The sequence below is a fragment of the Lepidothrix coronata genome, unplaced genomic scaffold, assembly GCF_001604755.1.
Source record: "Lepidothrix coronata isolate B3197 unplaced genomic scaffold, Lepidothrix_coronata-1.0 Scaffold91, whole genome shotgun sequence".
Taxonomy (NCBI): Eukaryota; Metazoa; Chordata; class Aves; order Passeriformes; family Pipridae; genus Lepidothrix; species Lepidothrix coronata.
The window spans coordinates 3,358,538-3,373,404 of NW_016690271.1; the positions used below are offsets into that span (position 1 = coordinate 3,358,538).

A 14,867-nucleotide genomic window follows, 5' to 3' on the forward strand; every position below is an offset into this window, starting at 1 on the left:
AGGAACGAGGGCCACACGGCACAGCCAGCTTCCAGGACTGGGAGGAACGAGGGCCACACGGCACAGCCAGCTTCCAGGACTGGGAGGAACGAGGGCCACACGGCACAGCCAGCTTCCAGGACCAGCTTCCAGGGCCGGAGCACGGGGGCGGAGGAGCGCCCGGCATGGCTGAGTGCCCAGCGCTGCAGGGAGCAGGAGCCAATGCTCCTCTGGAGGCAGAGGCTCCAGGACACCTGCAGTTCAGCATGCTTCCTCATGCTTCCTCCTCTCCTCCCGTTACTGAGGGCACCAGGACCAGCCCTGCCTCACAAAGCACTGCTGAGCCCATTTCCATCCCCTGCCAGGCTCCCTCCTGCCTCCCAGCACTCCAGCACTGCACCCCAGCTCCCGTGCTGGTTTGTGACCACCATGAGACCTGCACCAGCCATAATTCACACCACAAACCACCTTTCACATGCTGCGGCCTCACGTCCTTATCTCGCTTCCCCCTCTGCGCAGCCTGGCCAGGGGAACCTCAGCAGTTACATCCTCTGGAGCGCTGGCACTCCAGTCAGGGCCTCTCTTATTTTCCCTTACAGTCAAAAGTCGTTAAAAACAAAAAAACTTCAGTTTAACCCCCTCAAAGACAAGTCCCATGAAGAGCTGGCAGACTGTGACACTGCTCTGCTTCCCACACTTCCTTCCCAACATCCCCTTCAGACAGAGGCGGCCGTTTACTGTGGTATCAAACCTGGGTGTCAGGAAGCTGCTCTGTTCTCTGCCACACTGAGATGCTTTGGATAATCCCCTGTTGCCCCTTTTTTTCTGTCTCCAGGCTCAAAGGCAGCATCAGTATCAGGCCCATGGGTTCCTACACATTATGCCAAGACCAGACTTGACTGACAGCAACTCTGTGCTTTCTCAGTGGTCAAACCCAGCCAACAGTGGGCCAAAACCAGCCCAGGACTTCTTCACAGTGGGTTTACAAGGTTTTTTTCACCAGGTAATATTTGAAGAGGGTAGAGTCAAATGTTTGGTGAGTATTCTGCAGGCCACCCATCCAGAGCTGGAATCACAGAAAGCAACTGGGGAGAAAGCTGAGCTGTCTAGTGCAAACACATCAATCAAAAAAACCCAAACACCTTGTACTGGAGACTTTCTGAGGCAAGGGAGCTCCAGCCACAAGAAGCTGACAGTTTCCACTGTAGTTGTCACAGCAGGGCTTGTTCAGGACTCACAGGAAAGATCTCCCAGAGATCCTGAGGACATGGCAGAGATCAAGAGTTGACACCAACCAACACAACGGTTGGAAGCAGCCCCAGACCAAAAGGTGGGGCAACACCCTCCATCCTCAGGAAATTTCTATCATATTTCCCATCTCAGTAGTAACTTCAGATTTCTTTTCAGTGTTTTCTGTTCCCTTTCACAAGTCACTGAGCACACGGTGCTGCTATAGGCTCTGTAGGTCTGCCAAATACAACAGCAGAAGTAGGTGAATTTCACCAGCAAATGAACATCTTTACACTCATTGCAACACTTTGCAAACCCTTGGCAAAAGGATAAATGCTCAGTGTACATGTAGGGCCCTGCACACAGCTCGGGCTCAGAGCAGGGAATCGTCTCTGAACATTAATGATTGATAATGCGGCCAAAAGGAAAACTAAACAGGAGTTTCACTCGCTCAGCAAGCACTGCAGAAGAATCCCTGGCAATATCCCCTTCAGCAACACCTTTTTGCAGCAGTGCAAACACCAAACCTTCTGCCAGTGCTGAGCTGACAAGCTTTTGCCACAAACCAAGCCTCCAACTTGAGCAGTACCCCCCCCATCCAGTGGGATTTACAGATACTTGGGACGAATGCTCAGCTCCTTGCAGCCTCTTTACACACCACACCACAGTACTCTCAGCATTTGTTACAAAAACCTCCACAGAGTTTCTATCCAGCAATCATTCTCTTTCCACCAGCATTCAAGACTCCAAAAGTCTTGCTGGTGCTTCACAGTCCCTATTTTAAATAAATCAAAATTTCAAAACAGTTCTTCACCCTGTGCTCCTCACCTTCTCTTTGATGCACAGCTGACCCACAGAACAATGTGAAGATGAACTCAGAGTCAGGAATACTAAAAGACTGATTAAAACAACACAGTGCAGGTTTGGGGACACTACAGAAGAATTCTGTACCCGCTGGGCCACACCAGCACTCCCAGTGACCCAGTCCCAAACCACAAGGACTGGAGCTGCACCAGGACCCACGTCCTCAGCCAAGGAGCCCTGCTCAGCCACATCTCATACTTGTACAGCACACAGAGGAAAATAAAACCAAGAGGACTTAACAACTTCAAACCCTGGGAACTACTTAATTCACTAGATATTAGTTTCTTTCCCCCACCCCACCATTTTTCCCTCCCACCTGCCAGGCCACCTCATTACTGTCACTCTGCATCAGTTCTTGCTACAGTAGTTTTCTTGGACCTTTGCCCCTTCAGTCAGCTTGAAACCTCTTCCCTATTGTACATCAGAGTCAATGGGAAATTAATGCAAGTCTTTGCTGGGGGAGGGCAGGGCCGAGGCAGCGACGCTTTCTGCTGCTGTCAATACTTCTTTTCCTTCACCCTTCCTGCCATGTACACTTCACCAACATATTAAGAAGCCTTGTCTGCATTTATCCGTGCTCACTGAGGTCTCTGGAACTGTTCCTCATGTGCAGAATTGCATAAGCCTTAGCAGGATAGGGTCCTTCTTTATAATAGAAAGTTCCCGAAGTACAATCTTAATTTAAGGCTCCTCAGTCACAGCAATACATCCAGCTGCAGATGTTCCCACACAGGGAATGACTGAGCAGGGCAAAAGAACTTCCCAACATTCTTCAGATTTTCTCTGCACTCAAAAATTAAAATACTTCCACCAGGAGAGCAGTAAAATGCCAAAGTTTAGAAGTAACTTATTAATACCGCATGCTGATCTGACTACAGAGATTCACATTAACTTCCAAATTACTCAGCAAACCACAATTTCTACAGTAATAATATCACAGAAACCCAAGCCACACTGAACACTGCTCACGTAGTTTTTCAGAATTATTCCAGTGACTAAGGCAAATAGAATGTGTGATTTCAGGGCTAGAAGACTAAATTAAGCTTAAACAATGATTTTTTTTTTTTTAAAGTCTGATGCTACACTGACCTTGCAATCACTTTTTTGAGGAAACAGCAGATTAGTATCTTCTTGTGAGTGAGATCCTCTGGTGAGGGCAGGGAAATGAGAGATACAACAGCTTGTCTTCGAAAGAGAAGCTATGGGACTGACCATATACAAAGTACTCTCAAATACACAAAGTAATCTTTTAATCTTTTTCTGCTGCAAGCTTCACAGTTCAACAAAGCATTTAATAATGTGTTTTTAGTCCGTCCTGATTCAGCAAAGCACTTACCTACATGCTTATGCCAACTTAAGTATATGTTTAAGTGCTTTCACACAATAGGGGCAGAGAAGATCCAGGCCCTGCAGATGAACCATTTTCTGAAACAAGCCATTTTTCCCTAAGATGACTGACTCTATTTACAGGTTCTCCTTCCTTTACAGCATGACCCAAAACATGCCTAAAGAGAACACTACAATACAACTGAAAAATCAAGTAACTATTATGGACAGCATAGACAGCTGTGTACGGCTAATAAACTAGGAGCTGCTCTTTTTCCTTCTCAACACAACACACACCTTGAGGTACACACACCACCTTACCCTGTTTCAGTAGCTCTCCTCTAAAAATGAGTTACAAGTTCTCTTAAGGCTTTAGATTTCACAACATTTATGAGACTATCACCAGAGTCAACAGGCTAAAAAAAGAATCCATTAGCATTAACTGGCCTGTCACTGGCAGTGACAAATAAATGAATTTGATGGTTTTAGATCAGTCATTAGTAGACCTACCCCCGGGCTGATAAAGGCTCAGCACTTTGCAGACGAGATGTACTCAATCTGGAAGCAGAGGGGAACACAAGGGTGTTACCATGCTGCTCCTCTTCCATTTCCCTGACCTCCCTCACTTTGGAACCTTTCCTGGCATATGCAAGTGCAGAAAAGTCACCTGGTAGATGCCATTAAAAATAATCCAACAATACAGAAAAACACAGGGAATGCAGAATCACCTATAAAAAAACCAACACGTTAGCTAGTGTTCAATTTTAATTTTTAGTTAGTAGCATGTCAAAGGGACATTAGGACTATTCTAAACATGAGAGATGTCCTTAGGCAATGAAAATGGAAATACAGACATTCTAACAAGTACAAGACACTCTGTGGGGATTCAGGACAACGTGAGCAATCTACCTGAGTGACTGGGGAGAAGAAATAAATGTTTACATCTCCAAAAAACGACAGAATTACAAAAATCCAGCTCAGCTCTTGTTTCTGACAGAATTCACTGCACTCCACAGAAGGCCCTGCACAGCCCCTTTGTCATCTGGCCATGGCATCCAAGGACAGAGACCACCTGCCCATCCAGACCACATCACAAACCCAAGCCCAAGAATAAGGGGTTTCAAAACCCTGATCCTCCACTGCCCGAGAAGACCTGGGTTGATCAGCCAAGATTCAGACTCTGCAACTTGTCCACTTGACCATCTAATGCCAGAGGGAAGCAAATTCTAGGAGCAGCTTACACTGGACAAGGGATCTACGTCAAGGCTGGATGAATGAGATGCCCAAAGAGTGGCTGTAGACCATAAAAAGAAATCCCTCACACCATCTGTAAGGACTTCACAGGACTCTGCACACAGACAATACCAGATCACGCTACACAGCTACGCCTGATGCCACGAGCGGGAAATACTTCCTCTCTTACTCTACCCAGACCTGCAAATGCAGGGGAATCCAAAAAGAAAAACAAAACAAGCAAACAAACAAACAAACAAAAAAATCATAGGGAAAAGGTCTGACCTTGCTGCTCTTTACAGCCCAGTGGGGAAGGAAGGGTGACAGGAAAGGAAGAATCCTGAGTTCTGCCAGTGTGTCCAGTTCACATTCTTTTGAAAAAAAAAACCCAACTTCAAAGTCTACCCAATACTTAAAATAAGACAGGAAGTAGTGGGACTAACCTGGAGTTTACAGGCAGAAGGAGAGGAGGGAACAAACAAACCCCTGATTTTCAAGGTCCATCATTTGCTTTGGAATAAGATCTCTCCCTGTTACTCTGGCTCAGGCTTATCAGCCAAGGGACGCAGACACCCCACCCACAGTTAACTTAATTGGAATCAGACACACAAATCCACTGGTTAGCTCTAAAAAAAAAAAAAAAAATTCCAGGTTGGCCTGGGTGTTATTCCAAAAGGGCATGCCCTCCATTTGCTGCTCTGGAATACCAGCTTCACATGGCTTTAACCAGCAGCAACTCCCATGAAAGGGGAGTTGTTGACACTGTTTCTTCCCTAGAAGAAGGACCAGATGTGCAGAACTGCACCACTTACAGCCCACGTGCCCAGCCAGACAGGAAACCAGCCAGGCCACAGACAAGGTCCACACAGTGTGCACAGCCCCTGCCTGACTGACCGGGGCACTGAGGGGCCAGGGCTGTGCTCAGCTCTGCACCCACCTCTGGGAGAACACAACACATCTAGCAAAGACCTCGGGGTTCAGCATCACCAGCCCATCACCAAACAAAAAGCTTCCCTCACCAAATAAAGTTCTTTTGATGTTTTGTGACCAAACTGTCACCAGCATTCTGTACCCAACCCACAGACTAGATCCCAAATTAAAATATGCAATAACCACCTTTACTCTGGGCCATCAGCAGACAGGACAGCAGACATCCAGCACCCAGTGCCAGCCCATGCCAGTGAGCCACAGCAGCAGCTCCAGCAGCAGCAGTTACCCTGCCCTTTCTATTCCTCTCATTCCTGAAGAGGAAGGATACATCCCACAGCCAGCAGGGCACATACTCAGTGCCCTTGGACACCATCAATGTTACTACAAGTAGGTCCAGCTCGTTGAACTGGGAGCAATTCCCAACCATGTGCTTTCTGCCCCTCCAATAAGTGCTGGAAGAACAAGCAGCTCCATCCCATCCTGGAGGAACCTGAACACAAAACACAACTCGGTGGGCAGCCTCACTAACTGCAAACTTTGACTGAAGTTTTACCTGCTCCTGTTTCATACAGGGCTCTGCACAACAAAGCATCTAAGTTTCTGCACCAGTAAGTCACACAAAGATATTTTCATGGCCAAGGAGCTTCTCTGTGGACAGAGGCTGCTGTCCTTTTGCTCTTCAGGTTTGTTTTGGTTTTTAAATAAATCCCTAAGGCAGAGGGGTGAGGGAGGAAATTGCTTACATGTGAAAATATCTAATGAACATGCTAAGTCAAAGATTCTCCAACCTAATAGAGCAGGTAATATCAGAACTGGCAGGCTATGTATAGTAAAAAGACAAACTATTAATAGTCTTCAGTATTCAAAAGGGGGTACAAAACTACTGCCACCCCATCGCTGCTGCTTTTTAAGGATTTTTTAAGTCAGCAGAGTTATAAATGATCTACTGTTACAGAGTGCCTTCCAGCACTTGGAAACAAGACAGATTTTTATCAAGGAACAGCAGCCGCAGGAGTACACTCTTTTCATCTCGCTGCTAGCCATACACCAGAGCCCCAATGAGTTAAACCCTGCAGCAAATTTCCTAAAACAATGGCTTCAAGTCGTCCTGGACTTCCCAAGGAGAGCAGGATTACACATCATGGCATAATCCACTGGAGGCAATCAGCAGGATTTTCCGAGAGGGTCATTCTAAGAAAATCAGGGAAGAATGCTCGGCTGTTACAACCTGCCACTGCTTGCTCAGGAACCAATTTGCATCACCAGAGAGGTGTCAAACCATGGAGATGCAGTTTAAAAAGCCCAAAAGAAAGCTTTTACTGGGCTGTGGTTTGAAAGGGGCAAGGAGCAATTCCCGTGGATGAGGAGGGGGAAGGAACACGCACAAGTGGGTGAGTGTGACCCCGCAGACCACCACGGGCACTGGACCTGGCAAGGGCAGAGCCAGTGCACATGAGCCCACTGAAGAGTTAATCATGCTGAGGAGGGTCAAAAGGGCTCCTGAAGGAAGGAGATGGATGGAGGGAGGGAGGGAAGCAGAATGGGGAATGCACCCCCAGCCCTGCTCCCACCTCAGCACCCGTCACTGCCAGGAAAGTCACAAAAAAACAAATCCCCATTTTGCTAAAAGGAAGATTACTTGGTGTGGGGGGAAAAAACCCCAAACAAATTCTCCCCTTGCACCTAGAGAGAGACAGAGACGTTTCATTAAATGCCATTAATCTCCACAGACCCAAGCATTAGCTAGTTAATTAGACTAAAGTACAGTCACATTTTAACGCTGAGCATTTGCTATTCAACTGGGATAAATGAACAGCTAAAGTCCAAAACCTTAATTCAATATCTAATTAAAAAACAAAAACCAAAATATCCAGATTATGAAATGCTGGCCAGAATGACACGTCATAATAGATGTAAAATCTGTTCTTTATTGCATCTGCTTTTCTCCAGTTTCCAAATAGGGCTGGTTTCAATCTTCAGATTTTTTTCAAATGCCCCATAGACATCCCGACACTTAGAAAGGACAAGTGTGTAAAAAGCAGCAACAGACACTGCTGACCTCTCCAGAGAGAGCAAGATCCTGCCAGGAGTGGCATCCAGCCTACGTTCCAGCATTTGCCCCACACTCGAAAGATGTCTGTTACCAAACACCAAGGGGAAAAAAAACACCCTATGCAGAGGAAAACAAAATCCCCTTTGTAAAAACAACCTGATTTTGCATTCTTTAACCCGAAAATTTAACTCACTAATATCTTCCACGTAAGACATGCCCTGGTTTTTTTAATTGTTAGAGAAGAATCACATGGGACAGCTTAACAGCTCTGTTGTAAGCTTTATAAACTTCTCCAAATAACACTGTAGAAACAGATAACTGGTAATTGAAGACAGTTTAAAATGTAAATAAGCCTTTAAAAGGTATTGGGAAGGGGGAAAGGAACATCAGTCACTGCACAAGACCAAAATTCTGGTAACTTGACATCGCATCTTACAGACAGAATCAATCCAACAACATAATCCAGAAGCCACAAGCCCCACACATTATAAACTCCTTGCTCAGCACAGAAACAAGCCAGGCACACCATTATTTACCAGTTAGTTATTAGATATGTCCTAGGAAGAAAAGAACCTCTAAACATCTCCCTACATTAGTCTGGTTTAAAATTCTGCAAGTAGGCTGTTGGAGTTTGCTCCCTTTTTTTTTTCAAGAACTCATTCCCACCAGCTTTAGACCACTTTTCCTTGCTGACTTGCATCCACAAATCTGCAGCCTTGCCTTTCCATCTTTTTAATCAGAAGACTGAAGTAACCCAAGATGACTAGAGCGTGTACAAGTGCCATACACCAGCTGAACTTTTTCCAACAGACTCTCAAAAACAAAGACAATGACAAAAGTTTTCTTTCAGTCCCTGGTTTTCAAAATTCACACACTGCACGTTTGGCTTTGGAACTGCTTTGTTTTCATTAGGCACAGCCTAAAGGGCAGCAACCACTCCCATTGCACGGGCAGTGCCTCCAGGAGCGATGGCACAGTGGGTTTGGAGGCAGCACACAGGCAGAAGTGTCTCTGCCTATCCCTGTCCCTTCGTGGAGACTGGTCACACCATGGCCGGGTCACTGCTCCAGCCTGACCAGCTGGACACTCAGACCTCATTGTCCTTCTGCTCTTGCAAAATATACCCTATGGCCCCAAGAGCTCAGGGCCTCATCAGAAACTTGCTATCCAACACTCACTGGGCTCCACACACACCTCAAGTTATACAAAAGAAAATTCGCAAACAATGAAGGCAGAGATATATTCCCATCCACTACAACCATTACAACCACAGAACTGAAAGCTCAGCTCAAAACAAGGCTGAAGTCTGTACTTAATCCAAACACTCTCCACAAACACCCTGCAGAACACGCTGTGTGGAACAGCCCCACGGACGCGGGGCTGCGGCCGCGAATCCCGACGGATCCGGGGGCGGCTCTGCCCTTCGGCCGCACCGACCACCCTGCACGGACACGGTCAGACACGGCAGCACAGAGCTCTCCCCTGTGCCACAGCCACTCGCTGATCCCCTCAGACGCCAGCACTCCGGCTTTAAAAGCTTTCATTGCCAATTCCCCGGCTGAAACCCGAACTGCCTGGCAACAATGACTCTCTGTGTGCCTAAAATCCTATTATCGATCCTCCTACTTACCTTGGGCTGTGCTCGTCGGGGAAACGCAACTTTAGGGTCAATCTGAGGAAAAAGAAAGGGGAAATCAACAAGATAGCTTTGGTTGTCATTGCAGAGTATTTTGGTTTTAAATCATTGAATTATTAATCCCTCATTTCTCAGGCTTGTAGTTCAGCACACCGGGTCATCCAGAACCACTCTGGAACTGATGGGTCACAGACTGGGTTTGTCTGGGGAAGGAGATGGGAAGAGAGGAAGAAAACATCTCTTCTGCACACCTCTATCATCTTCTGGGAAACGATCCCCACTGGTGCTCGGGGAGCTCTGGATTAGTCTCTGGGTGCTGCCTCTACCACCAAAACTGCGTGTTAGGGATTATCTGCATGCTCTGGAGGTTGCACAGGAAGAGGGCCAGCATTCCTGACCAACATCTTAACTTGCTGGGTTTGACACCTGCACCTTCCCACGGTTGGGTTTGGGGTTACAGGTTCTTTTTCTGCTCTGTTTTGTCAACTGATGAGCAACACCACACTAAAAAGGAAAGTCAAAACCGAAGTCAAATTATTCACGTTTCAATTATTAAAACTAAAGTATCAGAAGGGCTAGATGCTCCTTCGTAACTACATGCCAAATTGATCTGGTTTGCCAGCTCTCCAAGAATATAAGTGAGTAATGGAGAACCAAAAAGGGGCATTTATGGGATAAGGTGGGAAGAGAGCAGGGGAAGACACAAACACCTGCAGGTTTTGTGTATGTGAATCATACAGGCACTTACACCAGAAGAAAACAAGTTCCTAGAAAAGGTTTTCCATGAAGGAGTTACGTCACCACAGACACAAAAAGGAAGGGGGGGAAAAAAAAAATCCTTGCTCTACCCCACATTCCCTTAAGATGGAGTTGACCCCCACTGTGCTGCATCCATTACAGAGTGTGCCCACTCTGCAATTCCCAAACGCTCCTTCTGCACTTTTACACACAACTTCCACACGGGTCATCTCTAAAAAGGGACTCCTCTCTCCCATGACAAAATGACTTAAAACCAAAAAGTCACCACTACAGATGCATGGCTGGATGTAAATAAACACGTTAACAACTGCCCAGTTTAAACTGCAATAAAATGCCTCTGTGCTGCTGGTTTCACCTCCAGCTCTCAGCAGCACCTGCATGCAGACATGTTCTACAGAATCTGGAAAGGATGTTTGGAAGTACTAAATCCTACCTGAACTGTGCAAGCTGGGACTGCTTTCAGTGTTGTCTCTGTAACTAACTGATGACACTAACATGTTAAGCATATTCAGAAATAGAGGCTTTCTTTCAGAGTTTGGGTTTGGCTTTTGTTGGGTTTTCTCCCCTCGAGCTAACCTTGACAAGGAAAAGGGAGACATTTCCCTTTGGTACTGTTATTCTGTGGTGATAAATATTCCTGGCACTGCTAAATAACCATGGGCCTCTCCTAAAAAGCAGCTTTACTCAATTAATTTGTCCAAATGGGAAATATCGCAAACATTTCATGTGCAACTGATAAACTGATTTGTCTCCATCAGATACAAATGTAGCATCTGTTTTAAGACACACCTGAGAAATGAGTGATTACATGCCACTTTATTGTTCAAAAAGCATAAAAAGTAAAATTATTTATCTAGAAAGCTAACCTTTTCATAGAGATTAACATTATCTACAAATATATTCAGCACTGACTAGGCATTTGTCTACTGGGGAAATACAACAGGTACGGATTTTCCACAGCGGTACCCAAAGGTGAAGGCAAATTTGCACATTCCTGTTTGTTTCAAGAGCACAGGTTTTCTCACCAAAGTATAACAGACCCACCAGAAGGACATCACTGCAAAGTCCCTTTGGTTAAAAGCAGGGAGAGCCATTAAACTCCAAAGCAACACATTCATTTTGAAGGTCAGTTCAAAGAGCATGAAGTCCTTTGCACCACAGCGACAGATTTTCTTAAAGAACTGAATTTTCCTTCCCCAAACCTTTCAAATAAACACCATCAGCCTTTGAAGACAAATACTAGCAATGGATGTGGCAAATCCATACCTTTTGCATAACCCTGTCAACTATTTAAACAACAACCAAAAAGAAAAAAAATTAAAAAAAAAAAAAAGAAAACAAAAAACAAAGTTCTACCAAAAAAAAATTAGTTAGTTAGGTACAATTCTACTTACTGTATCTACAAGTCCTCTAGGAAATGACTATAATACTATTTCTGATATGAATGGCCATTACCTAAACAAAGCTTTAAACGTAACTGTAAACAAGAGCGACGTTTCCATGCCAATACCCAACCGATCTGCCTCCTGTGCTGAACGTTGAAACAGAGTCAAATGCCTTGTAATACTGCACAACAGTTACTACAATACTCTACAAATACACGCCTGAAAGGACCTGCCTGGCTCTGTGTTTGTTTCTGATTCTAAGGGCAATTTCATATTTGGATTGATTCAATCATTATCACACAACCAAACTGAGGGAATTTGTCCTGGTGAAGCTCTTTGCCCCTCCCCCAGAGAAAAGCAAATTAATACATTGCAGGGACTAGACTAAGATACAGGAAAAAAGCTGGGGGAGGACCTAATTATAGTCAGAAATATGACAGGGTGTCCTCTCATGATTTATTTTTTTAAAAAACCCTCGTTGAAGATACTGTTTGCCTTTGTTCTTCTTATCTAAATTTATCTTTAAAAACACATAGAACATATAGCTGTACATGAAAAGTCTGGTGAGTTTAATCTCAGGAGCACGGTTGAATCAGTTATCTTACCATATCTGATTAAACCTAAAATCAAATTATTAAGGCATGTGAAAGCATGGGCTTCGTGCTCAGACAAGCCCAGCAGAATCTGTAGGTCGAATTAAAACACTAGATTCCACCTGCTTCTATGAGAGCTTTGGGCTTTTTGTTTCCATATAAATTGCATTTTTTAAAAATCATGCACTCATGTTTGCTCCCTGCTCCTCCTATTCTTCGTTTAACTATAATCTTGCACACAGGCACCCACGAGATGTTGCAGCACCGAGACAGGATTCCTCCTAACACCACGCTCAGGTTAAAATAAAACCTTTAAGCCCCAGAACACAGACTATAAAACCCAGTTACAGTAAGGAACACGCTCGATCCGTCCAGCAGAAGCTCTGCAGTTCCACCAGCACGAGCCTTCCCTTCCCAAAACACAACCCCCTCCGGAGCCAGCAGCACCAGAGCAGTGATGACCTCTACCAGTGTCCTTCCCCCCTCCCCTCCCAGGTCTGCCGAGGCTGAAACTACAACAAAGTAGGAGGCACAAAACTTCATCTTTTTGCATGGCCTTGATCACAGGGAGAAAACAGGGCCCGGAGCTGCACTCTCTGGATACCTTTTGTTTGACCCAATACCGAAAATGCCGTACTGGGGCAAGGGGAAACTCAGGGGTGGAATTTCTTTTATTTTTTTTTTTTAAGCAAATGGGATGTTCATTAAAAAAAAAAAAAATAGATCAGCTGAATCCCATGAGCATTTTTTTCCTTATGTTATGCACTGAAGATTGAGCACAGCAAAAAGCTCTGGAGAAACAACAACACATTAGGACTCGTGCTTCTCTACCACAGCCACTCTCCACCTCTCGCAGAGCCTCCCATAAATGAACGCGTGCGTTTCGTAAGGGCCCTGCCATCACAGGTGAGGGGACCTCTCCAAAAAATGACTTTGGGAAATGACACGAGCAGCAGCTTTCACGGTTTGACAGTAAGTCACTCCCACCTTGAAACGCGTGCACCAATATATAAATAATCAATCAAAAGAAGCACAAAGTTCCCTGCAGAAAGCATTCTGCAGCCCAACACCGAAAAAAAAAGTTGGATTTTACTCCTCAGCTTTTTCAATGTCACCGCTCAATAAAATATAAGGCCGGGGGAGGAGCCAGCGGTCGGTATGGGGGAATTCGGGCTTAGGAAAAAAAAAAAAAGAAAGTTGCCGCTTTTTGCAAGTTAAAGGCAGAGCCCAGAAAAAAATAGAAAGGAAAACCCCCAGCCATGCAAGGTCCCGGTTCAATGACAGCCTGACAGCGGCCCGAGCGGGGCTCGGTGCGCCCGGGTCGCGTCCCCGCCGTGCCGGGAAGGGCGGGCGGGAGCCCCACCACGACCTACCGTCTTGGAGTCCAGCTCGTGGTGCGGCTGAGCCAGGACTTTGTCTACACTCGCCGGATCCGCGAACGTAACGAACCCGAAGCCTCTGCGAGAGACAAAGAGCGAGGGGATGGGGGGGGAGGTGATGAGAATTAGAGGCGAGGGGAGAAGTCACAAAAATAAACCGCCGTGCCGTCCCCCCCGCTCCCTTCCCCGAAGCCCCCGGGTGCGGGGGGCGGGCGGGCGGCGGCGGCCGCGACCCCCAGCCCCGCTCCGGCTCCACCGGCCGCTTTGTTTCCTGCTCCGGACCGGAGGGATGCGGGCGGGGAGAGCCCTCCCGCAGCGCCCCGCGCGCGGGGTGGGATGCGGGGCTGGGATTTCGGGGTGGGATTTTGGGGGGTGCGGGTCCACCCGCCCCGACGGCAACTCGCGAAGTTTGTCAACCCGAGCGGGGTGGGCGGCGGTTTTACCTGGAGCGCTTGGTGGTGGGGTCCCGCATGACCATACACTCCCTAATTTCTCCGAATTTGCTAAAATAGTCTCTAAGGCTGTCTGCGGAGAAAGAGCAGAGAGGGAGAGGAGGGTCAGGGCTGGGGGGCGCGGGCAGGGCCCGGCGCGGCGGGACGCGGCCCACGCGGGGCGGGACGCGTGTGGGGAAGGGGCGGCGGGGGGGTTACCTGGTGAGGTTTGCCAGCTGAGGCCGCCGATGAACATCTTGCTGGAGGGAGAGAGCAGAGCGGAGTTGAGCGCCGGTGCGGGATCGGCCATTTTGACGGGGCAGCTCCCGGCGGGGCGGAGGGGCGCGGAGCGGAGCGGGGCGGGCCCGCCTCGCCGCCCCCCGCCGCCCCGCTCCGCGCCCCCGCCGCCCCGCCGACTTACCCGGGGTCGTGCTGCGCCTCTCCGGGGCTCCCCGAGGTAGCCTGGCTCCCGTCCGCCTCCATGGCCGCGCCGAGCGAGAGCCCCTGAGAGAACCCCCCCCCCCCGCCCAACCCGCCCCCCCCGGCCCGGCTCCGGCTCGGTTCGCTCCGCTTGCTGTGCCCCTTTTTTCCCTTCCCCCCTCCTCCTCCTCCTCCTCCTCCTCCTCCCTCCGCTACCGGAGGATCTCACTGGAGAGGCGCTGGGGCAGCAGCCAGATCCGTCACACGTGGGATCGGCTTAGCTCAGCGCCGCGCCGGCGCTCCCTCCCCCCCCGCCGCCATCCTCCCCTCCCCTCCCTCCATCCCGCCCCTCCCTCCCCTCCCTCCTCCCTCCCGGGGGCGGGGCCGCCGCCGGCGCGTGGCCCTGTGTGACGTCACCGTGACGTCACCGCGCCCTCTCCGCGCGCCGCCCGCCTGCGCCCCGCGCGTGTCCGGGACCCGTCGGTCCCTCACAGCTCGCCCGGCTCCCTGGGGCTGCTCCGCTCCCTCACACCCCGCTCCCTCACAGCCCGCCCGGCTCCCTGGGGCTGCTCCGCTCCCTCACACCCCGCTCCCTCACAGCCCGCCCGGCTCCCTGGGGCTGCTCCGCTCCCTCACACCCCGCTCCCTC

The 14,867-nt window shown here is 48.3% G+C and overlaps 1 protein-coding gene across 13 annotated transcripts in view; it reads right to left on the bottom strand.

Moving 5' to 3' along the window:
- Nucleotides 1–14,302, bottom strand: part of MSI2 (musashi RNA binding protein 2) — a 221,682-nt gene extending 207,380 nt beyond the window's left edge. For all 13 annotated transcript variants that reach the window (XR_001875920.1, XR_001875921.1, XM_017821648.1 and 10 more), the window contains exons 1-5: nt 14,220–14,302; nt 14,018–14,058; nt 13,811–13,892; nt 13,362–13,446; nt 9,246–9,287 (exon numbers count right to left, since the gene is read on the bottom strand). Coding sequence is in view for 11 of the 13 variants with exons in the window: in XM_017821648.1 (XP_017677137.1) it covers nt 9,246–9,287; nt 13,362–13,446; nt 13,811–13,892; nt 14,018–14,058; nt 14,220–14,281 (312 nt within the window). In the remaining 2 variants the exon portion in view is untranslated. The remainder of the gene's footprint in view (nt 1–9,245; nt 9,288–13,361; nt 13,447–13,810; nt 13,893–14,017; nt 14,059–14,219) is intronic.
- Between the last annotated feature and the right edge of the window lie 565 nt (nt 14,303–14,867).